Here is a 27,757-nt window from a genome sequence, read left to right as displayed (position 1 = left end):
CTTCAGAACCCCTCTGACATGCCACCTCCTCCACAAATGCTACCCAGACCCCCTCGGAGCCCCATGGCGCTGTCTACATTATCTCAACATCATGGTTAAATCTGTTCTCCCTTCACCAGATATCAAGGGCCTGTAGGTGACCCCAGGGCCCATTTCGCTCTGTGACTCCCACAGGCCCCGGCTGAGTTCTTGGTACATAGTATGGCAACATGATTAGTGAAAGTCCTCAGGCTCTGGGGTCTGACTGTCTTGGGTTCACACTCTGTCTCTGACACGACTAGATGTGCAGTCCTGGGTAAATGACTTAACTTCTCTGAGCCCCAGTTGTCACAACAGAAAATGAGGATGACCATCTCAGCTTCACAGAGTTGCTGCAGGAATAAACCCAATAACCTTCGGACCCCCTGATACAGTGTCTGGCACAGAGGAGACGCTCAGTGAAGGCCAGTCTCCTTTTCACCTTTAACCAGGTGAATTCACATCCTCCATGGTTTGAGTGTAAAAACCTAGAGGGCAGGGATCATATGTAGGCCCTACAAATGGGAGACTTTGGGACCTCGAAGCAGATGCTTCCCAAATATTTGAGCATCAGATATCTGAGTGGTCTGAGGAAGGGCAGCATTGTAGGGACTGAGAGTGAGGGCAGGATGCAGGCAGGAGGACTAGAATGAATTTTTATTTGTTGCTAACTTTCCTCTGGGCAAAGCCTCTGTACCATACCTCCTTCTTTTATTTTTAAAAGATAATTTTAACAAGTCTATATTCATTTTGAAAATTGAGTCAATAGTCAAAACCTTCCAAAAAAGACATCACCAGGGTCTCTAGATGCTTTCACTAGTAAATTACACCAACCATTAAAGGAAGAAAGGAAACAGATTCTCCACAATTTTTTTCCAAAAAATAAAAGCAAAGGAGCACTTCTTAATTCATGACATGAGGCTAGTATTACTGCAGTAATAATCACATCAGGTTGATGGGCCATTCTGTTTAGATCATCTCTGGCCTAATGATTTTCTGCCTGCTTGATCTATCAATCACAGAGGGATGCTAATAACTCCAACTCTATTGGTCAATTTGTCCATTTCTCTTACATTTCTAAATGTTTTCCTCGTCTCCTTAAAGAGGAACGAACTTCATGGCTCCCAAGGCCTTCCTGTCCCACTGTCACCTCCAGAAGCTGTGAGATAGTGAAGCTCCAGAGAACAGCCAGACCCAGCAGAGGCTGCCTTCCGGCTGCAGGAAGGAGAGGGGAAGCCGTCCGTCTCGGTTGCAGCTCTATCTGACTTGCTGGGCACGGCTGTCCCTGCAGGCTGCATTCCGTGGCCCCATGCCAGACTGGTGTGTAATACTCTCCAGTCACCCTCTTGTTACCTAACGCTTTCCTAATCTGCAGTTTACGCAAGACGAGTACGAATCTCTGAGAAACACCGAGAGGAACACGGACCAGGCACCTCCCCGGCTGGCCTGCGCCCTGCTTTGCAGCTGGCGATTTCATCTGGAAGGTACTTGCTGATCGTTACCATGTGGGCTACTTGGTACGTGACTTGGAGTCCCGCTTCTTACACAAGGCTCCCCCCAGTCCGTACCTTCAGCCCTTCTCAGCCATCACTCACACTGGACTAAAAAGTATGCTACATGGAACGGTGGGCAAAGTTTTACATCATTCAGTAAAACAGATCTTTCAATCAATGGTGCTGGAAAAATTGGCTGATCAAAATTAAAAAAAAAAAATAAGCCTTAACCTTTAGTTCACATCATGTATGAAAGTTCGCCCAATCTCAAGATGGATCATTGACCCGAATGTAAAACCTAAAACTATAAAACTTTTACAAGAAAATAAAAGTAGGATAAAATCTCTATAACATTGAGCTAGGCAAAACTTTTCTTAGAAAGTACATGAACCATAAAAGAAAAAAGGGTGTAAATTGGGCTTTAAAAAAATGTAAAACTTCACCTCCTCAAAAAGCATTCTTTAAGAACATGAAAAGACAAGTTATATTCAGAGAGGAACTATGTATTTGCACAACGTGTATTGGATAAAGAACTTGCATCTGGAATATGAAAAGAATTCCTACAAGTCAGTAAGAAAACAAACATCCCAATTGAAAAATAAGCAAAATAGTTGAGCAGATAGTTCACCAAAGAAGAGATGGAAAATAAGCACTAGAAAAGATGCCAGACCTCATTAGACATTAGGGAAGTGGAATTTAAAACCACAGTGAGCTACCCTTACATGTCTACTAGGATGACTAAAATATTAATTAATTGACTAATTAACTAGTTAGATGACAATACAAAGTCTTGGTGAAGATGCAGAGCAACTGGAATGCTCAAACTTTGCTAATGGGGATGCAAAATATTATAGTATAGCCACTCTGGAAAGCAATTCAGTGATTCCTTATCAAGTGAAACAAATGAGCCAACAGTTTCACTTCACAAAGACATGCACATGAATGTTGATGGCAGCTTTACTCACAATAACCCCAAATTGGAAACAACCCAGGTGTCCTTCAACTAGCAAAGAGATAAACAAAAGGCTTCCATCCACACAGTGGAATACTACTCAGCAATAAAAATGAATGAACTAGGAGACACACAACAGCATAAAGAAATCTCAGAAGCATTCTCCTAAGTGAAAGAAGGCAGTCACAGAAGTTTACATCTACATGATTCTGAATCTCTAGAGACAGAAACAGGTTAAAGATTGCTAGTGGCTATTGAGAAACAAAGCTTATTTAACTTATATGCAGAGGACATTATGTGAAATGCTGGGCTGGATGAAGTACAGGATGGGGAAACAATGAAAATAAAGACAGACTTTATTTTCTTAGGCTCCAAAATCACTGCAGATGGTGGCTGCAGCCATGAAATTAAAAGACACTTGCTGCTTGGAAGAAAAGCTATGACCAACCTAGATGGCATATTAAAAAGCAGAGACATTACTTTGCTGACAAAGGTCCATCTAGTCAAAGTTATGTTTTTTTCAGTAGTCATGTATGAATGTGAGAGTTGGACCATAAAGAAGGCTGAGGGCCAAAGGATTGATGCTTTTGAACCATGGTGTTGGAGAAGACTCTTGAGAGTCCCTTGGACTGCAAGGAGATCAAACCAGTCAATCCTAAAGGAAATCGGTCCTGAATATTCATTGGAAGGGCCAATGCTGAAGCTGCAATCCTTTGGCCACCTGATGCGAAGAACTGACCCATTGGAAAAGACCCTGATGCTGGGGAAGATTGAAGGCAGGAGGAGAAGGGGATGACAGAGGATAAGATCACCGACTCAATGCACATGAGTTTGAGCAAGCTCTGGGAGTTGGTGATGGACAGGGAAGCCTGGCGTGCTGCAGTCCATGGGGTCGCAAAGAGTCGGACACAACTGAGCGACTGAACAACAACAACGGGAAAACAAGGAGGTTTGCTACAAAAGGCACAAGGGAATTTTTATGGTGACAGAAATCCTGATTTTATGTGTTCGAAATCCCGATTGTGGTGGGACTCATACAAGGGGAAGCATTTGTCAAATCTCATTCCTGTGTATACTAAACAAGGGTGAATTTTACTGTAGGGAAATTATACCTCAATGAATATGACTTTTTTATTTTTTAATTCTATTTATTTGACTGCAGCAAGTTTTAGTTGCAGCATGGAGGAATCTTTTAGTAGTCACATGCAAACTCATAGTTGCAGCAAATAGGATCCGGTTCCCTGACCAGGGGTTGAACCCAGTCCCCCTCTATTGGGAGCACAGAGTCTTAGCCACCAGACTACCAGGAAAGTCCCAAATATAACTTTTAAATAACAAAAAGTAGAATAAAATAAAACGTAAATCTGTTGAAACTTGTCCTCATCATGAAGGTAAAATGACATCAATAACATTAAGAGCCAGTGTGTAGCAGCCACTAGCCTGAGAAATTTATACCCATTGTTTTATTTAAGCCTCAAACAATCCTTAAAGGTCCTCAAACACACCAAGCACTTCTCTGTCTCAAGGCCTTTGCATTTGCTATTCTCTTTATCTGAAAGGTTCTTCTACTAGGCAACTCTATCTCCCATATCCCTTGGGTCTCTATTCAAAGTCACCTCCTCAGAAGAGACCTTCTGTCCCCACTCTGTCTAGAAGAGTCCCTCAACCTATCACTCTGTTTCCCTTACCTAGTTTGATTTTCTTCCCAGAGCTTAGACCACCTGCAATGACACTGTATGTTTTGTTTCTATCTCTCCATAAGAATCTCATTTCTCATTCACTTTTTCTTCCATTCCAACACCCGCTGCGTGCCTACCCTGGAGTGTGTGCGGGCAAAGCAAAGCTGCTGGAGGCGGAAACTTCCCGTAAAGCCAAGATAGTATGGAGTGGCCCTGTCTCCCTCCAGCTCCCCCTCTCAAAATCTGGGACAGGGTTTCTCCAAGAGCCTTGTCTTTTAAGACTCACAGACGTTGCAGCATGAAAAGAGCACTGGTCTTGAAGTTAAGACCCCCTTTACACCAGCCTAGGAGACCCTGACCCAGGCACTTCATGTGACAAGGTCTCAACTTCTCCAGTTGTAAAATGAATAGAAGCGTGTTCTTTGGACGTTAGCATGAATAGGAATCCACCAAGAAACCGACTTAAATGTATGCCCTGGGACTTCCCTAGTGGTCCAGGGTTAAGAATCCTCCTGCCAATGCAGGGGACACAGGTTCAGTCCTGTTTTGGGAAGATTCCACATGCCATGGGGCAAACCAAGCCCAAGTGCCACAATTACCAAGCCCGTGCGCCTAGAGCACATGCTTTGCAACAAGAGGAGCCACCGCAATGAGAAGCCCAAGCACTGCAACTAGACAAAGCCCAGGCACAGCAACAAAGAGCCAGAGCACCCAAACATGCACAGATAAATGAACAATACAGTAACTCCATTAAACAAATAATAAAATAAAATGCATGACCTTTCCCAAGAAAATGCAACTCAGCCAATCGTTGGTAGAGTCAGGAAATCAACACTCTTAACCCTCACCCAGGACAACTGAACAGTCTAGGGACAAAATTTTGAATATTGATAATTTCAAATAATTTTTCAGCTGCAAAAATCTTCTTCCAAATAAAATCTTATGTAGAAAATCATATATCCAGCACATAAATCGGAGAGGCTCTGGGCAAGGAAAAGGAACAGAATGAGGCTGCTTCTCCTCAGTCAGCTATTTCTCCCTCACACTCCCTCCATCTCACCATGCAGTGGCCCCAGGCACCCCAGGGCTCCTTGGAACACAGTTTGAAAACCACCACTCTAGATGCTCTCTGATTCAACCATTGTATAGCTATTCATGAGCGTTTGCCATTCTAGGCATTCTTCCACGTACCGGGTATCCAACAATAAAAACAAGTAAGTCCCTGTTCTGACAGGTATCACATTTTAGGGAGATCCATGCTTAGAACCGCCATGTGCCAGTTCTAAGGGCTATGTGTATTAACAAGCAGCTCTCACCACATCCTTACTGGACAACTACTGCCACTAGACCCATTTTACAGAAAAGGAAATAGAGGTTCAAGGAGATTAAATAAATCACCCAACATCATATACTAGAAAGTGGAAGAACCAGGATTTTGAACCCCAGAACCTCTGCTCTAAAAGCACAGGAGGTGTGTGTGAGCCTTCCTGAGGCGTGTAGGTTTCTCTGCCTGTCTCTCCACGTATGTTGCTGTTTACTCACTCAGCATGTCTGAGTCTTTGTGACCCCATGGACTATAGCCCGCCAGGTTCCTCTGTCCATGGGATTCTCCAGGCAAGAATACTGGAGTGGGTTGCCATTTCGTTCTCCAGGGGATCTTCCCGACCCAGGGATCGATCCTGGGTCTCCTGCATTGGCAGGCAGTTTCTTTACCACTGAGCCACCAGGGAAGCCCTCCCCACCTATGGGTTCAAACAAATCCCTTTAGCACCCGGGCCCTGCAGAGTTAAGACTCCAAGACTGGGCTCCGAGATGAAATTGGTCTCTGCAGGACTTCCAGTTGATGCAAGTGGCCTTCTCTACCTGAAGAACGCTTAAAGGCTCATCTCTGGGGGTGTGGAAGAATGTTCTCTTTGGCCCAGGTGCCAAGTTTATTCTGGTCTCCACTGCACTGCTTGGCCAGCTGTTAGGAAGGTGAGTGGCCCCAGCAGTTCCGTGGTGTTCCCAACTTGACAGGACGACATGGATACGTCGGCAAGCAGAGCGTCAGCACCAAATTAAGAAGCTGCGTGGGGATACAGCCAAGTGAATGCTGAGTAAGAGTAGAGAGCACACAGACCGGGAAACACTTCCAACAGGAGGCTGGGGAGGGAACTCAGAGGACATTTACACCCAGGCCACTCATTCTGCCAGCCAGGAGATCGAGGGCCCGTTGCAGCTATGTTCTCGGGCTCTGGCCGTGGCCTCTGAGGTCAAGAAAGGGGATGGGATTGAAGGTAGGCAGACAAGTCCATATCTCAATCCTGTCCTTTACTGAACTCTGTGACCCTGAGCATGTGACATCTGAGTCTCTGTTCCCCATTTGGGAAAAAAAGAGATGATAATATCCCTCAGATACACTGTGAGGGTTGCAAGAGATAATTCACTCAACACATCCAATGCCAAGCAGCTACTTAGTAATATTCACTCCTCTCCACTCCCCTCTCCTGAATTAGGTTTCCCAGGTGGCACTAGTGGTAAAGAACCCACCTGAAAATGCAGGAGACATAAGAGACCAGGGTTCAATTCATGGGTCAGGAAGAACCCCTGAAGGAGGGCACAGCAACCCACTCCAGTATTCTTGCTTGGAGAATCCCATGGACAGAGGAGCCTGACAGGCTACCATTCATGGGGTCTAAACAGCAGGACATGACTGAAGGGACAGCATACTCGTATACTCATTTTCAAGAATAAGCTCATTTAATTGAGACTTAACAGGTCTCTGTTTGGAAATGGGTTTGAATCTCATGTTTCTCTAATTGGCCAACAGCATCAACTTCACCCAGAAACTGGTCGAAAATGCAGAGTCTCAGGCCCCTCCCAGCCCAGTGAACAGAATCTGCATCTTAACAAGATCCGTGCCCCTACACATGAGAAGCACCATTAAGCATATTTTTAAATGAATAAACTTACTGCTCTTGGCCATCATTGATCCCATTGATCAAACTGTGGTGTTGGAGAAGACTCTTGAGAGTTCTTTGGACTGCAAGGAGACCAAACCAGTCAATCCTAAAGGAAATCAACCCTGAATATTCATTGGAAGGACTGATGCTGAAGTTGAGGCTCCAATACTTTGGCCACCTGATGCGAAGTAATGACTCATTGGAAAAGACTCTGATGCTGAGAAAGACTGAAGGCAGGAGGAGAAGGGGATGACAGAGGATGAGATGGTTGGATGGCATCATTGATGCGATGGCATCAAAACTTCCCACAGTTTGAGGAAGCTCTGGGAGTTGGTGATGGACAGAGAGGCCTGGCGTGCTGCAGTCCAAAAGGCTGCAAAAAGTTGGACACAACTGAACGACTGAACAATAAGAACAATCGATAGCCAACATTTGCTGAGACTTTGATGCATGTCAAGCACGTGGGAAATGTTTTACAGGTATGGTCTTATCTATGCACAATCTCTGGAGGTGAGAATTCTCTTCAACCCCATTTCACAGATAAGGCAACTGAGGCTGAGGTGGGTGAGTTCCTTCCCTCCACGGGTAAGTTCTAGAGCCACACTGCAAACCCTGGGCCTCTGGGACCCTGGTTTCCTCATTTTGCCACCCTGCTAGCTGGGACTAAGCTACCCCTGCCTCTGCAGAAACTGGCCATGGGTTAATTTGTTTACTCCCCCCTCTCCTTGTGGGATCCCAGTGAGGTCTCTTAGGAATCTGTGAAATGGCAGTTTCAAGTCCTCCCTGGCCCCCAAGGTGAGTTTCTGAGACCCTGGAGGAGCTGGCCAGCTGAACCAAGTCAGAGAAGTCAAATGGGAAGTCTCTGCTCACCTGCACTGACTAAGACCAAAGTCAGCAACCCCCAGGCAGCAAGTGGTGGGTAAGCTGATGGTCTGGGTACTGGCCTACCCCTTGAGACTGGCCCTCCGCTCCAAACTGTCCCCTAGAACAGTCAACACTTTGACCTGGTGAGCCTGCAACCCAGAAGGAAAAGAGCGTGTATGAAAAAGGAAAGAGGAGGACATGCATGCATTCCCATGACAATGGGAACACTAATCTTGACTGAAATCCCAGGCCAGGTCCTTCGTGTTTTTATCACCCATCCTGCCTGCAACCCAGCAACTCCCCAAAACACTGCAATCTTATAGTTCCATTGAGCACCACCACCCTGGCATTTCTGCAGCCCTGAAAACACTTATTTTTGTATCCATTTTATACTTCAGGAAATGATGGCTCAGAGACACCTTGCAATTTGCTAAAGGTTAGAGAGCAAGTTGTTATTATTGTTTAGTCGCTAAGTCATGTCCGAGTCTTTGTGAACCTATGGACTGTAGCCCGCCAGGTTCCTCTGTCCATGGGATCCTCCAGGCAAGAATACTGGAATGGATTGCCATTTCCTTCTTCAGAGGATCTTCCCAATCCAGGGATCGAACCTGCGTCTCCTGCATTGGCAGGAGGATTCTTTACTACTGAGCCGCCAGGGAAGCCCTGTAAGGAAGGAGCAAGGCTGGGATCCAAATCCAAGTGTATCTGACTTCTCAGCGAGGGTTCTTTTCACATAGGTGGCACCTTGAACCAGGCTCTGAACAGGCTTACCTCATGTAATCCTCACCACCCCACCCTTGGGGGCATATGGCATTATCATTGCAACTGAGGCAGAGAGCCGTCACAGGAACTGTCGGGTCACACAGCTAGTTACAGAGCTGGGTTTCACTACCAGGTTTGTCTCACCCTGTAGTTCAAACTCTTTCTCCTGCCAGCCCTGGGAAGTCTCAAATATAAAAAGCTTTCTCCAGGTTTCCGCAGAAGAGTCCAAGGCTTACTGACATGATAGAACTCTGTATTTATTTGTAGGAATAAATATAAAAGATGAACATCTGCCAAAATGGGGGAGTGGATTAGCCACATGTCAAGAGCATATTCTTTAGAGTGAGACTCCCTTGTGAGATCTCATATTCTAGCTTTGTGACCAGAACAAGTTACTTACGCTCTCTGGGCTTTCACATACCCACCTATAAAATGGGACCAATAAGAACCAATAACCAACTCTCCCTTACACACAGAGTTGTTATACGAATGAAATGAGGGGACTTCCCTGGTGGTCCAGTGGTTAAGAATCTGCCTTCCAGTGCAGGGGGCGTAGGTTTGAACCCTGGTCAGGAAACTAAGATCCCACATGCCAAGGAGCAACTAAGTCCACCAATCTCCAGAGCCCATTTGCCACAACTGGAGAGTCATAAATAAATCAAATATTGAAAAAGAAAAAAGAGAACGGGACGAAGCCGTGCCTATGAAGTGCTAAGGCAATGTTGGGCAAATACAGAGTACTCAGGCCATCTGGCTTCCTATCACCACTGTCGTTTGAATTACTCTCTTTCTGCATTCATAATTTGCACAGGGTATCCAGCAGCATGTTGAAGACATAGTGAGGAGCGTTTGGGGGCTACCTGTGAAACGTCATCTGCGAATTCACGTCCCCAGTGAAGAAGTGAGAATGATACTGATCAGCGGGAACTTGGAAACCAACGCTAACTGCAGCTATCGAGAAAGAAAATTTCAAATACAAGATGAGGGTTGGCTGTGAACTAGCTGTTCTTTCCCCTCTCAGCCTTGGCTTCCCCAACCATAAAATGGAGGCTGGGGGGTGGGCGAACCTGGCCGCTGACTGCTGAGGGCTACGGCTCCACAGGCAGCAGGTTTGGCGGTTCTTCACCTCCCAGAGGCCAGACGACCTCCTGACGTGCAGCAAGGATGCGAAAGCTGCTTGCGGGCACGTGAACCCTGAGCCCACAGGCCCTCTCCTTCTGGCTGAGGCCAAGTCCTCCCCTCAGCAGTGCTCTCCCCAGCCTGCTTCTGCCGCCTTCTGGCTCACGGTGTGGCCTTGAGGCCATCCTGAGGGGCACAGCCGTGGGCCTGGCTCAGCCGGCCGTGCTCACGAAGGGTGACGGCCACATGAGAAAATGCTGGGGCCACTTTCAGTCACCACCTGAAAGGTCAGACCTCAGAGCCTATTTCTTCAAAATGCCACGTCCTGGGTCCAAAATGTTTCTGGCACTTTCCATGGAAGTGCCTGACATTCACCTCACTTGGCTCCAGACACCTTCTAGAAGGTCATGCACAGCAACCAGCCAGCACCCAGGATGTTGAGCGATGGGTGGCAGGCCTGACGGCGGCAGCTGGGTCAAGAGTGGCCTTTTGACGGAGGCTCCCCCAGTCTCAGCCTTGGTGTCCCACCAAAATGAGAGAAGTGTGGACCAAATCTTTCTTTACAGTAAACTTTTTACATTGGAATAATTCTAAATTTACAGAAAAGTTGCAAAGATAGTACAGATGGTTGCCAAATATCCCTCACTTGGTTTCCCCCAATAATATCATTTTACATCTCCGCGGTATGTTTGTCACAATGAAAAAGCCAGCAGTGGCACGTTATTACTCACTGAACTCCAGACTTTATTTGGATTTCACTCATTTTCTCACGAATGTCCTTTTGTCTATTCCAGGATACCACATTGCATTTAGGACTAAATCATTTACAAAATCTCCCGGTTCTGAAAACAAAGAGGCAGGAAGACTTCATGTTTAAGGAGTCTGGATGAATGCTGGGCTGTGTGACTTTGGGCAAATCCCTCATTCTCTCTGAACCTCAGTCACTTTCTGGGTAAAAAGGGAGTGATGCCAATACTTATTTACAGGGACACTATGAGGTAACTATTTGTTAATTCATGTGAAGCATTTAGCACGGCTCATAGTACACCATCAGCACTCTATTGATAAATCTCAGTGAGTAGAAATCCCAGACCAGAACCAGGATTAACCCCGAATACCATAGACCTCCCAGCAAAACATCTCCCGAATACCATAGACCTCCCAGCAAAACATCTCCTGAATACCATAGACCTCCCGGCAAAACATCTCCCAGCACAAGTTCAGTTCAGTTCAATTCAGTCGCTCAGTTGTGTCTGACTCTTTGCGACCCCATGAACCGCAGCAAGCCAGGCCTCCCTGTCCATCACCAACTCCCGGAGTCCGCCTGCTCCAAAAAGAAGAAATTGTGCTGCTGGTCTAGCACATCAAACACAAAGTGGACAGCTCAGGGCTGGAAAAGGCAAAGATCTGGAGCCACACAGACCCAGGTTAGGGTCCAGTCTACTCACTATGTGAACTTGGACTCACTGTTCGGCCACATCTGTTAAATGGGAACAGATGGTTCACTTTACAGGGTTCCTGGAACAAAGTGAGATGTGTGCTGTAAAGCTTCTAGCAGGACTGAGCTGTGAAAGTTGGCTGCCTTTTCTTGGGCTCCGAAGTCACTGCAGATGGTGACTGCAGCCATGAAATTAAAAGACACTTGCTCCTTGGAACAAAAGCTATGACCAACCTAGACAACATATTAAAAAGCAGAGACATTACTTTGCCAACAATCTAGTCAAATCTATCATTCTTCCAGTGGTCATGTATGGATGTGAGAGTTGGACCATAAAGAAGGCTGAGTGCCGAAGAATTAATGCTTTTGAACTGTGGTGTTGGAGAAGACTCTTGAGAGTCCCTTGGACTGCAAGGAGATCAAACCAGTCAATCCTAAAGGAAATCAGTCCTGAATATTCATTGGAAGGACTGGTGCTGAAGCTGAAGTTCCAACACTTTGGCCACTTGATGTGAAGAACTGACTCATTGGAAAAGACCCTAATGCTGGGAAGGATTGAAGGCAGGGGGAGAGGGGAACATCAGAGGATAAGACAGTTTGATGGTATCACCAACTCAATGGACATGAGTTTGAGCAGGCTCAGGGAGCTGGTGATGGACTAGGAAGCCTGGCATGCTGCAGTCCATGGGGTCGCAAAGAGTCAGACATGAATTAGTGACTGAACTGAACTTGTCTTTCCCTGGGCTTCCCTGGTGGCTCAGATGGTAAAGAATCCACCTGCAATGCAGGAGACACTGGTTCAATTCCTTGGTCGGAAAGATCCCCTGGAGAAGGAAATGGCTACCCACTCCAGCATCCTTGCCTATTCCATGGACAGAGAAGCCTGGTGGGCTACAGTCCAGGGGATCACAAAGAGTTGGACACCACTGAGCAACTAACACTTTCCCTTTTCCTGCCTCTGCTAGGAACCACTAAGTCATTGACTGCTACCAGGATCTTCAAAGAATCCACTGAACTCTGATGTGGGCAGTTCCCAGGGGCTGGTGATGAAATTCCTTTTTTGTTGTTGTTGTTGAGAGAAGGATCATGATTAATCAAATTACCCTCCCTCCCCCAGCCTAAGTTATGTTGAAAAGCCATTTCCATAATCTTCATTGCTACAATGCCTTTTCTCATCCAGAATGAAATTTTCATCCTAATTTCACGCTGCCTGTGCCTAGTTTTAAAAGGAAACATAAAGCTATCCTGGTGGTCCCTCTGATGAAGATGGTCCTAGGGCCTGTTTTCACAGAATCATAGAATCAGTCTGTTTTTACAGAGGAGCAGCTGGAGGGGCTGAAGAAATCAAAGAGCATCACTCCTATTTCAGTCAGTTCAATCGCTCAGTCGTGTCTGACTCTTTGACTCTTTGCAGTCACATGGACTGCAGCACACCAGACTTCCCTGTCCATTACCAACTCCCAGAGCTTTCTCCTGTATAAAGATGAGCAAATGAGAACCAGTGTCAAGAATCTGCTTGTTGAAGGTCAAATAGTGGAAGGGCTTCAGAGCTAAGAAGAGACCCCAGTCATAAGATTCCTGCTTCTGTGTTCTTGGCTCTCTGACTTGGAGGCCCAATAGGCTCTGAGCTGCTGGAGGACATCCCTCCACTCACTCGTCCACACACTCATCCATTCACTGACCCATCCAATGATCCACTCTCCCAACCACTCACCTCCCACTCATCCATCCCCTCATCCACCCACCCACCCACTCATCCAGTCCATTCACCTACCCACTCACCTCCCACTCATCCATCCACTCACCGACCCACTCACCCATCTAATCATCCACTCACCCATTCATCCATCCAATGACCCACCCAGCCACCCATCACCCACCCACCTGACCACTCACTCACCCACCCACTCATCCACTCACCCACTCATTCATCCTTTCATGTTGGCATTGGACACCTTCCTGTGATAGACATTGAATTGAGTGCTAGAAGCCAGGGTGATGAACAGTCACAGTCCCTGACTTCATGGAGTTTTCTATTCAGGGAGCGAGGACTGTGTCTTGGTCATGTGTTTCCCGACGATCTACCACAGTGCCTGGCACATGGCAGGAGAATAGTATATGTTTTTTGAATAATGGATCTCTCATCTTCAGTAATGCTCCCACCTGTATAACTGATACACTGAATTGTTTTGAATACTGATGGGGCTGAAGTCTCAGCATTTGTCTTGAGCCATCTTCCCCAATCATCATTCTTACCAGAAGAATTTAAATGGCCATATGTGCAGACATAGTCACATTAGACAAGGAGTACAAAGATCTAAGATCAGATCCCAGCCCTTAGCTGCTTACTTCTAAGTAGCTGCTGAAAGACACTTGAGTCTGTTTTCTCATCTGTAAAATGGAGCAAATATTAGTTGACTTGCCTGTTTCACTTGGCTGCTGTGACTATTAAAGGGTAGAGAGAAAGAGAGAAAAGGAGAGGGAGAAGGAACAGGGGAGAAAAAGAGTGAAACTTCTAGAATGATATGAATAAACAGTTACTGAAATGTCACTTGAATGGTTTACGTTGAGGACGTAAGGGAAAATAAAAGCAATCAGTGTGCATGGCATACTCTCCTTCCAATCTTCTATAATGTATTAATAACTGGCTGTGATTGCCCCAGGTTTGTTTCAAGCTTTGAAGAGATTAAATTTATGGATTTGTGGCATCACATGTCATCCCAGCCAATCCTGGCACATATTTCCCTCCACTTGGTTCATGTAACAACAGTACAAAGAGGTGTTGTAACCTTAATTGCTTGCAAAGTGTTTTGAAATCCTTAGATTAAAAAACTTGGTGAAGTCCAAAGTGTTAGCCTTCTGTGCGCCCAAGGAGTCGTGCTGAGCCTCACCTGGGTTCATCAGGGCAGGGAGAAGTTGCACCGTATGTCCTGAGGATCCAGGAACTTCGGGGTTTAAGGATCTTATTCACGGGATGACCCTAGCTCAACTCCCAGTTTCCTCATTTTTTAACTACTCAGGCATTTGCCTATTCTTTGCTTCGTGCTTTTTCCATTTCTCAAGTTCCTGGGTCATGAGGCCTGAGTTGCAACTTTGGTGTCATAGGTCTGCTTTCCTGGGTGATCTCAGCCTGAGTCCTAGAAAAGGGTAATTGTGTCATCTGTGATTTCTGTTTGCCTTTTCATTTAAGCCCAGAGTGGATGGCTCAATCCTTATTCTAACTTTTACCATTAGAATCTGGAATTAAATTTCTGTCCCATAGCTTCCCTGATGGCTCAGATGGTAAGAATCCACCTGCGATGCAGGAGACCCAGGCTCAATCCCTGGGTTGGGAAGATTCCCCTGGAGAAGGGAATGGCTACTCACTGCAGTATTACCTGGAGAATCCCATGGACAGAGGAGCCTGGCGGGCTACCGTCCATGGGGTCGCAGAGTCGGACACAACTGAGTGACTAACACGTTCACTTTCATCATGGTAACCCCTGGATGGGGTGTCAGGTGGGACTGAAAGGGGTAGGAGGGAGATCCAGGGGTCCTAGCCATGTTTCTTTTTTCTTGACCTGACTTCAGGTTAGGCCAGTATGTTTGATTTGTGAAAATTCAGAGCCACACAATTCTATATTTTCTGTATATGTGTTACACTTTACAAACTTTTTAAAAATCACTCTGGATGGTAATTGACTTCATTTAGAATAGATTTTGTTGTCATAGTGAAGCTTTATACCTAATCAACTCCAATTTCTGTATTTGTGATTCAAAATAATGTTGCTTTTAGCTTTCCTCCTATTAGTTCCACTTTTACATTTACAGAAAAAAAAAAAAAAGCCTCAACTAACCATTTTAATTAAGTCTAATGGGGGAGGAAAGGGTGGAGTTTGGCTCTCAACAGGAAGTCCTGTGATACCTTCAGGGATGGATGTGGACCTCTGAAATTACAACAGAATTCTGTTGGATACACATGGACGTTTTTCTGATAAGTGTCCACAGTTTTCACCAAATTCTCAAGGGTCTGTGAAAGACCATAAGCCAGAGGGATTCCTACAACTCAAGACTTTTTCATGTATGCGCCTCTTCAAATGTTTCTCAATTCTTAAATTCAACCCATAACCCTCATCAACCTGATTCACCAAATTGGGCTCACCCATCAAAATGAATTTGTCTACTTCAATGGAAAAAGTGAATGGGTTCAGCTCTGTCAAAGGTCATCTATAATCATCAGCTATTTACTTCTTCATCTCCCCATTGAGATTCCAGGCCCGAAGCCAGTGACCTTTGCATCCCCAGCATGAAACTACACCAGGTAACGGTAGACTGGACCCCAAAGAAAGTCACTGCACCTATTTACGAAACCAGATTTATTAAAATTTCTCTACAAGTCGGAAATGGCCATCTCAACATATATACACATGTACAGGAAGGGTCTAGTGTTTCGAAGCCCCAGCAAACCCAGAGTCCTTAGCCGGGTCATGTATCACAGATACAACATTCAAGCAACCACGAGAGCGTTAGTGCGACAGAGGTCTCTGTCCTCCTCCTTCTCCAAGTCCCATGATTCTGTCAAGGTAATATTGCCAATGATCATTCACATTTCACGTGGTATTAGACACGCAGGTTATTCAGACAGACACAGACAACAGAACAAGTGTCAGAGTGAAAACAACAACAAATGTATAAAAGGTACAATATATGTACAGAGTACACAGTACGTGAGGTATACACGGTATTCTCACAATGCATGTTAGTAGTTTGCCTAAGGCGTAGCCCTTAAAGGTGACTGCCTGTTTTTGTGCCATTTCTCAAAATACAGTATGTTTGGTTTACCCGTTTAACCACCGGATTTCAGTACTGTCTGAGACATTTACTGATATTTCATCTGCTTTTTTAATGCAAATGGCAGTTTCTCTGTTAAGTTCTATCTTCTGTAGGTAGTGAGTTCCCATCTCTGGAAGCATTCAAACAGAGGGTGAAGTCCCACCTGTGAAAGAATTTGGGGCGTGGGGGGTAGGATTTCTACACTGGGAGGTGGTAGAGAAAGGAAAGAAGTTGGACTAGATGACTTTTAAGTCCCTTCCGACCTTAAAGATTTGGGGCTTGCTATTTCACTCCAGATACCAATGAAACAGATGCATTCATAAACCACACCACAGCTGAAATATTAACAACCTGTCATGCAAAACTGCAGACCAGACCCATGGGGGTGGTTAAAGACTAATTCTGAAAGTCAGTCTGAGAGCCATCTAAGACTATCCAAAATTTACTTTCTCTGAAGCACAAAAATTTGCTCTTGGGAGAGGGGAGTCTTCTTATCTTTCTCCTCCTAGACAAAATGCTCCACCCTGAGATGGTCTTAGGGGAAAAAAGGAAAGGATAAATGCTAACATATTTGAGGGGAACCAAAACAGCTAATGGTTTCCAAGTGCTCAAATTCTTTTTAAAAGTCTCCAGTCTCTCTGTCTGAGCTCAGAGTTCTGAAACAGCCAGGAGCTTGAATCTTTTATGATACTCTTCCACCGTTAGCTGGTAAGTGCTTTTAAAGTGAAAGGGGAAGGGGCTCATTTCAAGGTCAGAAAGAAGGCATTAGTGCAAATGGGTTCTTGGCAGGACACAAAGGAGAGATGATTCTGGGTTCATGGTTCAGGCAGGCTCCTATGCCCCTGAAACAGTCTGCTCCAAAAACATGAAGAAAGGGTGAGTGTTAAACCAAACCAGAAAAAAACAATTTTCCAATCAGAGAAGCTGGGGGTAGCGAAAGCCTGGCTACCAAAGACCAGTTTGAAGATGGCAGGTTTATTGGCCCAAGTAATTTGTCACCCTGTTAAAAATATAGTTATTGCCCCAAATGCCATTGTGTGATTCATTTCCTCTCCCTTTAGAATGTTCAAGTTCATTTCACTCCATCACACGCTGCAGGATATTCATACTCCGTGCCACCCAGAAAAGAGGCGGAACCCCCAAATCCAACAAAGGATAGCTGGCGAAGGTTCACTGAGGAAAACAACTCTGCGGGGCAGCCAGTCAGAGTGCACGCTGCTCACCTCCTCAGTCACGCATCCGGAAGATGAGAAAGAAGGGGCGCCACGGTGAATTCAGCAGCCATCGTCTCCACGCCATCGCCTGTCTGGTTGGCCCCACGCCGAAAGGCCTGTCCATCTTTAGAAATGGAGAATGCCATGTGTGAGAATTATGAGGTTTCTGAGGTCTGGGGATTAGCAGAAGAAGGAACTGATGTCACTGTCCTCCTGGTACTCTGGAACAATCTGGTCGGAAGTTCCTACTTCTGAGTCGACGTACCCAGGTTCCAAGACAGACTCAAACCAGGGATGGAGTAAGATCTCTGGGGCAGTGAGTCTCTCCGAAGGCTCCCGTCTCAGGAGGCTGCGAATCAGGCACCTGGCTTTGGGAGAAATGTGGTCAGGAATGCAGAACTGTCCACGTCGGATTTTGGAGAAAAGGGCACTGGGGTCTGAGTCATGGAAGGGGTAGCGCCCCACCAAAAGGGTGTAGAGCATCACCCCAAGGCTCCAAACGTCCGCTGCCTTTCCAGAGTAGGTCCCTGTGGTGTTCAGAATCTCAGGGCTCACATAGGCTGGGCAGCCGTGTTTGTCTGACAAAGCATCATCTTCTCCCTTGATTATGTGTGTATCTTCTAGACTTTCCAGTCTGAGCTGGGTTCTGTAGAAGACATGAAACAAGCCATTACTTCCAGATCCAGCTGCTATGAAACACAAGGCCTTCCTTCCCAATAATAGGGCCCTCAGGCACTCAACACAAAGGCCCTCGGAATGCCAGTTACCCCTTCATCCAGTAAGCACTGCCTTGCAACCTACCCAGGAGGACTCTGGATTTCATAAACCAATACAAACTGCAATGAAAATTAGCAAAGTATTGAGAGAGGGCCTGGGGTGGAGGGTATGATGCAAAGCCCCGAATACTATTCATGATGTGAGAGCTTAGGAGAGATATCCTAACACGGGTTACACAACTTACAAAGTACACATTGCAGTAGTGGGAGTCTGTGTCAGGAGAATGCTGACATTTCTCCAAAAGCCATTGGGGAAGAAGTTTATCCTACTGCTTCAGGGAGAGCCAGAGCATCCTATAAGCCGATCTTATCTCTTACGCCACTGGCTGCCAGGGTCACTAGGACAGATGCCTGGCAATACAAAACATTACAGAACATGGAGCCCAAGGTCACTGATATTGCACATGCATTGTCAGCACTCCTGCTCACATTGATATACACACAGAGAGAGAATTCTGTCCACCTGAGCCCCAGCCCACAGTGGCCTTGACTTAGGAAAAGAACGAGGAAATGTTAATTATGTGTTTTGGGATATTTAACTGCAAAGAATGCTTAGCCAGAACAAGAGGACAAAGAAAGCGGCTGGTGGGTTTGAAAGATGCAGGACGCCTAAAATGCCCATGCACGTGTACACATGCACACACACACACATACACAAACATACACACACCCCAGGATGGCATAGCAACACCTGAGCTCATTTACCCAGATAGGGATTCATCTGTTCAGGTAACAACTAATCTGAAACATCTTTAGTCAAGGCTCGGATGAAGCTGCAGGTGCCTCCCTGTTCAGATCCAGCCATTCAAGCCTCCTGGGCTCCCCCAAAGCCCAGAGCCACGCGAGGAGCCTCCAATATCTGGTGGCCACTGTGTCCCCCCAGCCCAGTTTCTCTGAAATAGCCTTGTTTCAGTAAATCATTGGTTGAGAAGGACACAAATATTTGGTACAGGCTACTGGGTCAATTCCTTTTCCTCTTAAAGGTCTAGTTGTTTTTTTTTTTTTTCCTTCCTGCCTTCCTGTTCCCTGGAGTGTAGTATACATGTGCTAACTTCGGTATGTCCTCAGCCTGACCTCCCCCGTCGTTATGTAAAATACCCATTGGTTCTGTAAACGGAAAATATGACTCAACCCACACCGGCTGCCGCTGATTGGTTCCCGTAGTACTAAAACCCTGCACCTGTGCTGCTTACACTGCTAGCGTCAGCCTGCCATTGCTTAACCCTCAGGTTGCCAAACTCCACGCACATGACATTCGCCTGTGCAATGGTGGATTTCAAAAGTGAGCAAGGAGGTGTGTAAGGCATGTTTCAGAAAATACATCACCATATCAAAGGAGAGTGTTCCAGGAACTGGAAACTTCTTCATTGCCAACACTTTGCTTTTCTTTGCTAATCAGTATGTTCCAATAACTCTTGCAAGGTCAGATACAAAGTCAGGTTTTCTGGCAACTCAACAACCCTGTACATTTTCATAGGATCTGCAGTTACGGCTAAAATGGCACAGGTGGGCGAGCCCTGCATGAACAGCTACAATAGGAGAATGCACACCCACCCACAGTGGTATTGCTCTTAATCTTTCCACAAGGGATGTGGCCCACCTCCTAAAATCAGGTAAAATCCTGCGGCTTCCTGAATTCTCTTGTCTGAAACCTCAACTCTGAATCTTAATGTCTCATTATTGTCTTATCGGACTCATCTTGTTCTTTTATGAGGTAAGCCATGATCTATATTTAGCAACCAATTCCATCCAGCTTCCATTTCTTATTCAACAGTGGCTATTTTCTGAAGATGTATCCAAACAAGATGCCTAAAAAGTCACCAGACAAAGTGGAGAAAATACTGGGGGCCAAGCATGACACAGAATAGAAGTGTGGGGTGAAGGAAAGGGAGAGGTTTCTGCAAATATAACAGTCTGACCAGTTCTGTGACACTTACTAGGTACCAAAAAAGAAAAAAAAAAAGGCACTCAGTATAAACAAGGATTTTTAAATGTCCTCTAGGAATCGATGCTGTGAAGGGCATGCTGTACCAGAGAAGAACTGACCTTTCTGACAACAATGGGGAATAAACTTGATCCCAGGGTGGAAGTGGGGAGAGTAATCTGTCCTCACGTGACATCCCACAAATGCACCAAGTTGTCCCCAGGCCACATCCACAAAGGTGCAGGAAACCCAGCTGGGGCCTTGGCTCCTTAGGAGAGAGGACTTCTCAAGACTAACTCTGGGACAACTGAGCCCTTGATGTTGATCTGAGCCAACGCACCACCCCTAACTGCTCAACCTGCACCCTCGTTTCGGTTCCAAAAGGCACAGGAGAGGCTGTGGAGGCCACTCACCTCTCTTCGGTGGAGAAGACAAACTTCCTAAGCTTCAGGTCCCCCAGCACAATGGCTGACTGGTGGCAGTGGGCGACGGCAGAGACAATCTGCTTGAAAAGCCGGGCGGCCTCCTCTTCCCGCAGCCTCTTCCGGCTGCGCACGTAGGAGTGCATGTCCCCAAAGTCCCTCTCAAAGAAGACGTAGGCCTTTGTTTCCCCAAGGATCACCTCCACGATGCCCGTGATGTTCCTATGTGATGGCAGCTGGATGTAAGGCCGGATTTTGTCCTGGTAGTGTTTAATGGGAAACACCTGCAGAGAGAAGTGGACCCGCTTAGGAGGCTAGAGAAGCAGAGGCTGCCTTCCAGCTCCTGGGCTGAGCTGCAATTCTCAATCTGGGGACTCTGGTTGACATGGGACTTCCCAGGTGGCACTAGTGGTAAAGAACCCACCTGTCAATGCAGGAGACTTAAGTGATGGGGGTTCTATTCCTGGGTTGGGAAGATCCCCTGGAGGAGAACAAGGCAACCCGCTCCAGTATTCTTGCCTGGGAAATCCCAGGGACAGAGGAATCTGGCAGGGGGTTGCAAAGTCCAGGGGATTGCAAAGAGCCAGACATGACTGAAGAGACTTAGCATGCACGCACACACCCCCATTAGCTTTTCAACCCCACTTTATGCAGTTGCAGCTACCCCTAACACCCCCAAACCAGAAGCATCTAGGGCTCTGGGCTAGCAAATATCCAAAGAACCACCATATGGATGGTTCGAAAGAGTCTTCTCTGTATGGCCTTCCACAAGTTCCAGAGAGCTAAGCCCCAAAGTCCCCACCCTCTGTGGCCCGTGATCACTGGCGGGTGCCAAGGGGCTGACGGAGGTCCCTCTGGTATCTGCAGGAGCAGTCCCTGGAAAGGTATGACCTCCTGCAGAGCAGGAAGGGCACAGAAGGCGGCGACCAAGCAGCTTCCAAGTGGAAGCAAGGGGCTGGAGAACACGCAGCTCTGTCATCACTGGGAAGGTACAAATGACTCCAAGTCTGTCAACACAGCCCTAAGCAACCTGCCTGGGCTGACTCAGGTATAAGCAGTCTTGAGGTAACATTCCCACAGGAGGGATACAGGATCCTAGGGGCAGGGGGGATTCATTTGTTTATTTATCTACCTCCCCCCCCCCCCAATTCTCACCCCCACCTTCACCCAGGACACGGGTAGCATCTCCTCTAAGAAGCTGACTGGCCTCTTTAAGGGCCTTTTGTTTAGTCCGGTTACTCATATCCTAGACTCAACTGGAAACGGTGACACACGGATTGTCACCATCTGGATTCGTCTATTATCTGCTCAGAGGAACTGGAAGGGGTTGCACAATGACCAGACCCACCCCACCTCTAAGGCCTGGCTGCTCTGTCACCAGCTCGAAGAAATCTCTCCGCTGCCCCCCTCCTCCCACCCCCAGCCCACACTCATGCTCCTCCCAAAAGAGCTCTTAGCCCCAGCGACACAGAAGAACAGAATTTTTCCCCCTTTAAAACTGGGCTTGATCATGCATTTGAAGTTTCGTTCGGGTCGGACAGTAGGTGGCAGCAGCGAGCCCAGGGAAGTTGGGGGTCAGGTGAGTTGCAGAAAACCCAAGAGTGACTTTAACTGAGGGGTGAACCCATCTTTAAGGTGAAAAGGAGCAGCCCAGAGGATTATCAGAAATGTCTGAGACCGGGGTGTCCAGCTCGCAAAAGGTAGATGGACTGTGGGAATGTTCTGCGTCTACCGGCGCAGAAGGAGAGCGCGGGGAATCCTGATTCCAGTTGTACCTCCAATTGGATGGCATCCCTTATGTCCAAAGGAAAATTGCTGGCCGGAAAATCAAGACATGAATGGAAGCAAGGGTTCCTAGTCGGTGCGGGATTTCCAACATTTCCGTTCCGGCCAAATCCCCCAGCCCTGGCTGGAAGACCCCGCCGCCCCGACCCCAGACTGCTCTCTGGGGAAGACAGGGTTCCGGTTCCAGCGCGGGTTCCAGCCGGAATCCCCAAGACCTGCGCCCGACACGGAACTCCCGCCCCCTGACCACCCACAGCTGAGCCCGGGTGCCTCGCAGCCCGGGCGAGAGAGCTGCCAGCTGCTCCAAGCTCCAAGCAGGCACCCACTGCAGGGCGCCCTTCCAGAACGAGGGGCGGGGGGACCGAGGAGAATGAGAAAAGGGGAATGGCATGGCCCTGGAATCCAGTTCAATTCCACAACTTATATGGAGCGCCACGCACTAAACTGGGCGCTAAGGAAATAATATCTAATAAATATAAAGCAACTGAGCACCGCACTTCCTCTTGACCGCCGAGTTCGAATTATACCACTCCATCCGAACCTCTCAATTCCCAGTAAGGAGATCCTAGTCAAATGCTGCCTTCCCGGGCTCAAACCCACTTAACCGCCTTGCCCCAAGCCCAAGCGCTGGCGGCACCTTCGGCTCCCGGGCGCTGGCGGGAGAGACCCCAAACACTTTTGCCTGTCACAGTATCCCCCCTCACCCGAGACCTCCGCCGGGTCCCGGACCCCGGGTGCGTACCTTGCAGCGCAGCTCGCGGCCGGTGTGGATGCATAGCGCCCGGGACACATGCTCGCGCTCAGCCAGGGGCAGCAGCAGGTAGTCGGCGATGCGGCTGGGCCCCGGCACGCTCCCGGAGCCGCCGCCGGCCCCTGGAGCGGCGGGCGGAGGCTGCGGGCTGCAGGGAGAGCCAGGGGGGCTGAGGTAGTCCGGGGGGCTCGAACACTCGGAGAGACGTGGGCACTTGGGCGCCACGGCCGCCGCGTCGTCCGCGTCCAGCAGGCGTTTGGCCGGGGTGCCCCGGCCGGCGGCAAGCAGCAAGGCCGGAGTGCGGGGCTGCGAGACGCCGTTCATGGCAGAGCGCACGGGACCGACCCGCATCCCGACCCGTGCCGGGGCGGCCCCGGCTTTGTAAGTCCTCGGATCCGCGCGGAAAGGCGCGACGGGCGCCGCGACTTACTCCAGCCCGGGGGATGGAGTTTGCAGACGGAGCTTGGTTCTGCCCCCACCGGGGGCAAAGCTGGAGTCGCTCCTGGTGCACGCGGGGACCACGCTGGCAGCGCGTCCGGGGTGCGGAGGCCGGCTTGGGTCTCCGGATCCCCGCGGGTACCGGCTCGGGGCGCCTCGTAGAGGGGCAGCAACCGCCGCTATTGTTGTCGAAGCTGCCGACAGTCGGGGAGGCAGAGGCGGCCGGCCTTCCCGAGGTTCAGAGCGGCGAGCACAGGATTCCGTAGGCTCGCTGGAGCCACGGAGCAAACACACTTCCCAGAGCAAGAAGTCTGGTAGCGAAAGCCGGAGCAACTTTTCCGCGGCGCTCGGGATCCGGCACGCTCCTGGACTCCCGGCGTGAGTGTGCGCGAGCGAGACGCGCTCGGAGAGAGTGACTGAGTGTGAGTGAGTGTGTGCGCCGCACCGATCTCGGCCAGTGCACTCCTCCTTCTCCTTTTCCTCCACCTCCTCCGCCTCCCGGTGACTCACGCTGTATACACACACACTCACAGGCCGGGCTGTGTAAACAGTTGGGAAGCCGGGTTGTGCAATGAGGTGGCTGCGACGACTCCGGCCCTGCCGCCGGGCGAGCAGTCACCGAAGCGGGGGGGGGCGGGGGGACGGGAAGGGGAGGTGGAGCTGGGTCGGCGGGGGCGAGGGGGGTGGCCCGAGGGCTGGGATGCTCCGGGCTGAGCGCGCTCCGGCGCAGGTGGTGAGTTCTGAGCCCGCTGGGGCGCGCGCACACGCTCCCCCCACCCCCTCCGCCCCAGCCCCCAGCCCTCCACCAACTGGCTGGTCTAGGCAGGAGGCGGCGCGCGCCCTCCCGCAGGCCGCGGACTCAGCGCTGGAAGCCGGGGGAGGAGGCGGAGGAAAAGTTCCCGTGACGTCAGGGTCCCGGGAAAGTGGGCGGGAGGGGAGGGGCCGCGGGAGGCGAAGCGACCGGTGATTGGTGCGCGCTCCTCATTCACTCGGAGCACAATGGGCTGCGGGCGCGCGCACCAGCTCTCCTGCACCCGCCGCTCGCTGCGGCCGCAGGGTGACTTCTTTTGCCCCGGGGGATCCCCTCGCCGCCCCGCGCCTGGGGACCTCAGGTTGGAGCCGTAGGCGTCGCCGAGACTCGGCGGTAGCCGGAGGAAGGGAGGAAAGAGAAGGTGATGAATTCCAGAATCACTCATTCACCCCCACGCGGTAGTTCCGGGGAAGACCTATGCGTGGTAGTGGATGTGACGGTGTTTTGTTTTTTTTTTTTTTTCCTTTTCCTGCCCCCTCCCAGCTCTAATCCCCAGCGTCTGTTCGCTTCCACAAATAGAACCTTCTGTTGGATGAAATAAAAGCAAACACTAGGCCTTCTGCTCTCCTCCACCTCCACGCCCCTCCCGCGCCTGCCGCCCGCCCGGATTGCACGGAAATAGCTTCTCCCGGCTCCCCGGCCGCCCCTTCGCGGTGACTCGCAGAAAGAGCTTCCTGAGCCGCGGCCGGTGGGAAACAAAGGATGTGGGGAGAGGGCGGAAGGGGCCCACGTGGCCGTCGCCGAATTCCTGTCCCCTCCCCGTGCCTCCTCCGCAGCCTCCACCAGCGCAGCAGGGTCTAGAGCCCCGGGGCTAACCCGGTTCCTTGGTGACCGAGTAGATAGTGATACTGCCTACACCCAGGCAGTCCTGCCGGGGCGTGTGCATGCACTCGTGCAACCTGATTTGGGCGAGCGCGAGATGTGTCAGACCCTGCACAGAGCTTCATGAAAAAACAACCTAGACGCTGTCGTTTTTCTTTCGAGAACCAGGTCAATTCGGAGTCCCTGGACACCGAACATAGATAACTGTTATCAGAGTCCCTTCTGTACTTATGCTAAATGCTTCCTTTTCTAAAACCAGGTCGAGCCCCAAGGATAAATCCTTTTCCATATTAAGTCTCCATTCATTCGGCAAGCACTAATGAAGCATCTACTAAGCTAGAGGCTGAGGATTAGGAAGATGAAAATTAATAGTAACTAACATTAATTGAACTCGGTAACATGGCAGGTGCTGTTCTAAGCGCTTGACACTGAAGTTTTACAACTACCCAGTGGAGTTATTTTTTGTCCCTTTTCACAGAGAAGCATGCAAAGATTAAGTTACTTGCTGTGGTCAAATTCGCTACTGAATGCATTCAAGCTCTTAAAGCACTTGTGAGGACTCAAAGTAGAGATTACAATTTGTAGAGTTAGGTAGGATTCCATCTAGAAAGCATCTGACCCGGGGGGATATTTGGGGTTGTAAAAGATTTGCACGGAGTGAGGGGGGTGGGGAGGTAGGAGGGTGGGCGGGGCAGGTAAGGCAGGATGTGGGGAAGGATCAGGTTGAAGTTAAGAGGCCAGGCTGGCTACAAGGGTGGAGCTGAACCTGCAGAAATCATCCGAGAAAATCTCCAATGCCTGCTGAGAAGGCTGCACTTGATCTTGTAACCAAGAGAGAGTCCACCTGAGGTTTTCCTTCTTTCAAGTTCATTCTGTGCCAGTTATTTACGATCTACTAAGCTGCCCACTGATGCTGAAGCTAAAACTCCAATACTTTGGTCATTTGATATGAAGAACTGACTCATTGGATAAGACCCTGATGCTGGGAAAGATTGAAGGTAGGAGAAGGGGATGACAGAGGATAATATGGCTGGATGGCATCAAGGACTCAGTAAGCATGAGTTTGCGCAAGCTCCGGAAGTTGGTGATGGACAAGGAAGCCTGGCTTGCTGCAGTTCATGGGGTCACAAAGAGTCAGACACAACTGAGCAACTGAACTGAAACTGACTGAGCTGCCCACTGGGCATCATCACTTGGATGCCAAACTCAACAAAGGCCATCAGCCTCTTTGTCCAAGGTGTGCACCTCCTTCACTGCCTCCTTTAAGAGAAGGGCATTGCCACCATCATCCCCGGGGACAGAATCCCTGGCAGTCATTTCCCCTTGAATCCACCTTTTCCCTGTCCCCTACTGGGTTGTCACTGGGTCCAGTCCTAGTCCTGCTTGCTCTCAGAGACATCCCCTGGCTGTCCCCTGCTTGGCTCCCTGGAACTGCCCCCACAGACTTTTTCTCATGCTCCCTTGCCCAGAATGGGCTTCCAGGCCATTCTGCCCGGAGTGAGGCCCTTGAGGTGCTGCTCTGGGCCCTGGCTGCACCTCCTCTGTGGCCCAGCCACCCCCACCCGCCTTCAGCCAGCCCCTGTGTGTGGCTCTTGCCAGGTGCTGCCAAGATCTCCCTACAGGACTGAAGGATTTATCCACCCACATCCACCCCACCCTCTACACTGGGGGCGCTGAGAGTGCCTTTTGGGAGTTTTGGAAATTGCCTTGACTGAGTAGGGCTACCTTGCCCAAGTTCACACTCCATTCCCAGGAGGTCCAATGACAGGTGACTGTAGATTAAACAGGTCCGGCCTCCTTGCCCAAATCTGAGCCAGCTCTGAAGGGCATCCCAGTTTCAGCCCACCCATTAAGGGTCCACTGAGTTCATCTCTGAGATTGCCTCCAGCCTGGCTCTTCTCTCCACCCAGTCCTTTTCCTTCTTTCCCCTTCCAAAGGTATTTCCGTAATAAACCTCCTGCATTCTAATGTCTATCTCTGAGTCTGCCTCCTGGAGGAACCCAACCATGGTGCCCTCTGCCTCTTTGTGGTCCTAGCTCACTCTAGGCACTCTGGCTCCTGGGAATCAAAAGACACCAATTTCCTCCCTCCAGCACTAGGGTGAAAGCTGCTTCATGATGTTGCTCATCTCCGGGCTACCCACCATACCATGTTTTGTTCTATTTTTGTTTCTGTTTTTCTAATACCTTTATAACTAGTTCTGCAATTTAATTTTTTCCACTGAACTTCCTGGTCTAGGTTTCTTCTTCCTGTCTGATACAAACCCTGTACCTCTCCCATGTCAATCCACTTCTTGCCACTCTCATGATCTTAGTTCAGGACCTTCTCCTGGCTTTCTGCAGTAAACTGCTAACTGGGTCACTCATTCATCCTTTCAGCATACAAGAGCACCTACTCTGCCAGTGCACCTACTAGATGCTGGAGTTACAGTGGTGCACAAAACCAAATGTGGCCTTGAGCTCTTTAATCCATTCCCCACACAGCTATCAGAGTACTTTTTCTAAAATTTAAACTTGAACACATCAGGCCTGGCCTAAAAACTTGGCAGGGGCCATCAGAAGATAAAATCAAAATACCCCCTTTTCTGGCCCTTCTTCCCTTTCCAGCCTTACCTTTCTTGTCTCCTCACCCGCACCCTACCTATGCCAGATCCTGGTAGGGACCTAAACACATCTTGCTAATTCATGCGTCTGCATTTTGCCTGTGCTGTTTTCTCCCACTAGAATTCCCCCTTC

The 27,757-nt window shown here is 48.8% G+C and overlaps 1 protein-coding gene across 1 annotated transcript; it reads right to left on the bottom strand.

Annotated features, from left to right (window-relative positions):
* Positions 1-15,607: 15,607 nt before the first annotated feature.
* On the bottom strand, positions 15,608-24,233 carry TRIB1 (tribbles pseudokinase 1). Its single transcript, XM_043483773.1, has 3 exons — positions 22,943-24,233; positions 20,407-20,699; positions 15,608-17,939 (listed from the first exon to the last, which is right to left on the bottom strand). Exons 1-3 carry the CDS (start codon positions 23,300-23,302, stop codon positions 17,474-17,476), a joined length of 1,119 nt encoding a protein of 372 aa, XP_043339708.1. The 5' UTR covers positions 23,303-24,233; the 3' UTR covers positions 15,608-17,473.
* Positions 24,234-27,757: the final 3,524 nt, after the last annotated feature.

Source organism: Cervus canadensis, chromosome 12 (assembly GCF_019320065.1).
Source record: "Cervus canadensis isolate Bull #8, Minnesota chromosome 12, ASM1932006v1, whole genome shotgun sequence".
Taxonomy (NCBI): domain Eukaryota; kingdom Metazoa; phylum Chordata; class Mammalia; order Artiodactyla; family Cervidae; genus Cervus; species Cervus canadensis.
This window is presented reverse-complemented; position numbering and strand designations above follow the sequence as displayed.

Coding starts and splice junctions, on each gene's coding strand:
- TRIB1 (XM_043483773.1), bottom strand. CDS start 23,302: ATGCGGGTCGGTCCCGTGCGCTCTGCCATGAACGGCGTCTCGCAGCCC. Junction 20,700..22,942: donor GCCGCGAGCTGCGCTGCAAG/GTACGCACCCGG, acceptor TTCTCTCTGCAG/GTGTTTCCCATTAAACACTA. Junction 17,940..20,406: donor GTCTTCTCCACCGAAGAGAG/GTGAGTGGCCTC, acceptor TGTCTTCTACAG/AACCCAGCTCAGACTGGAAA.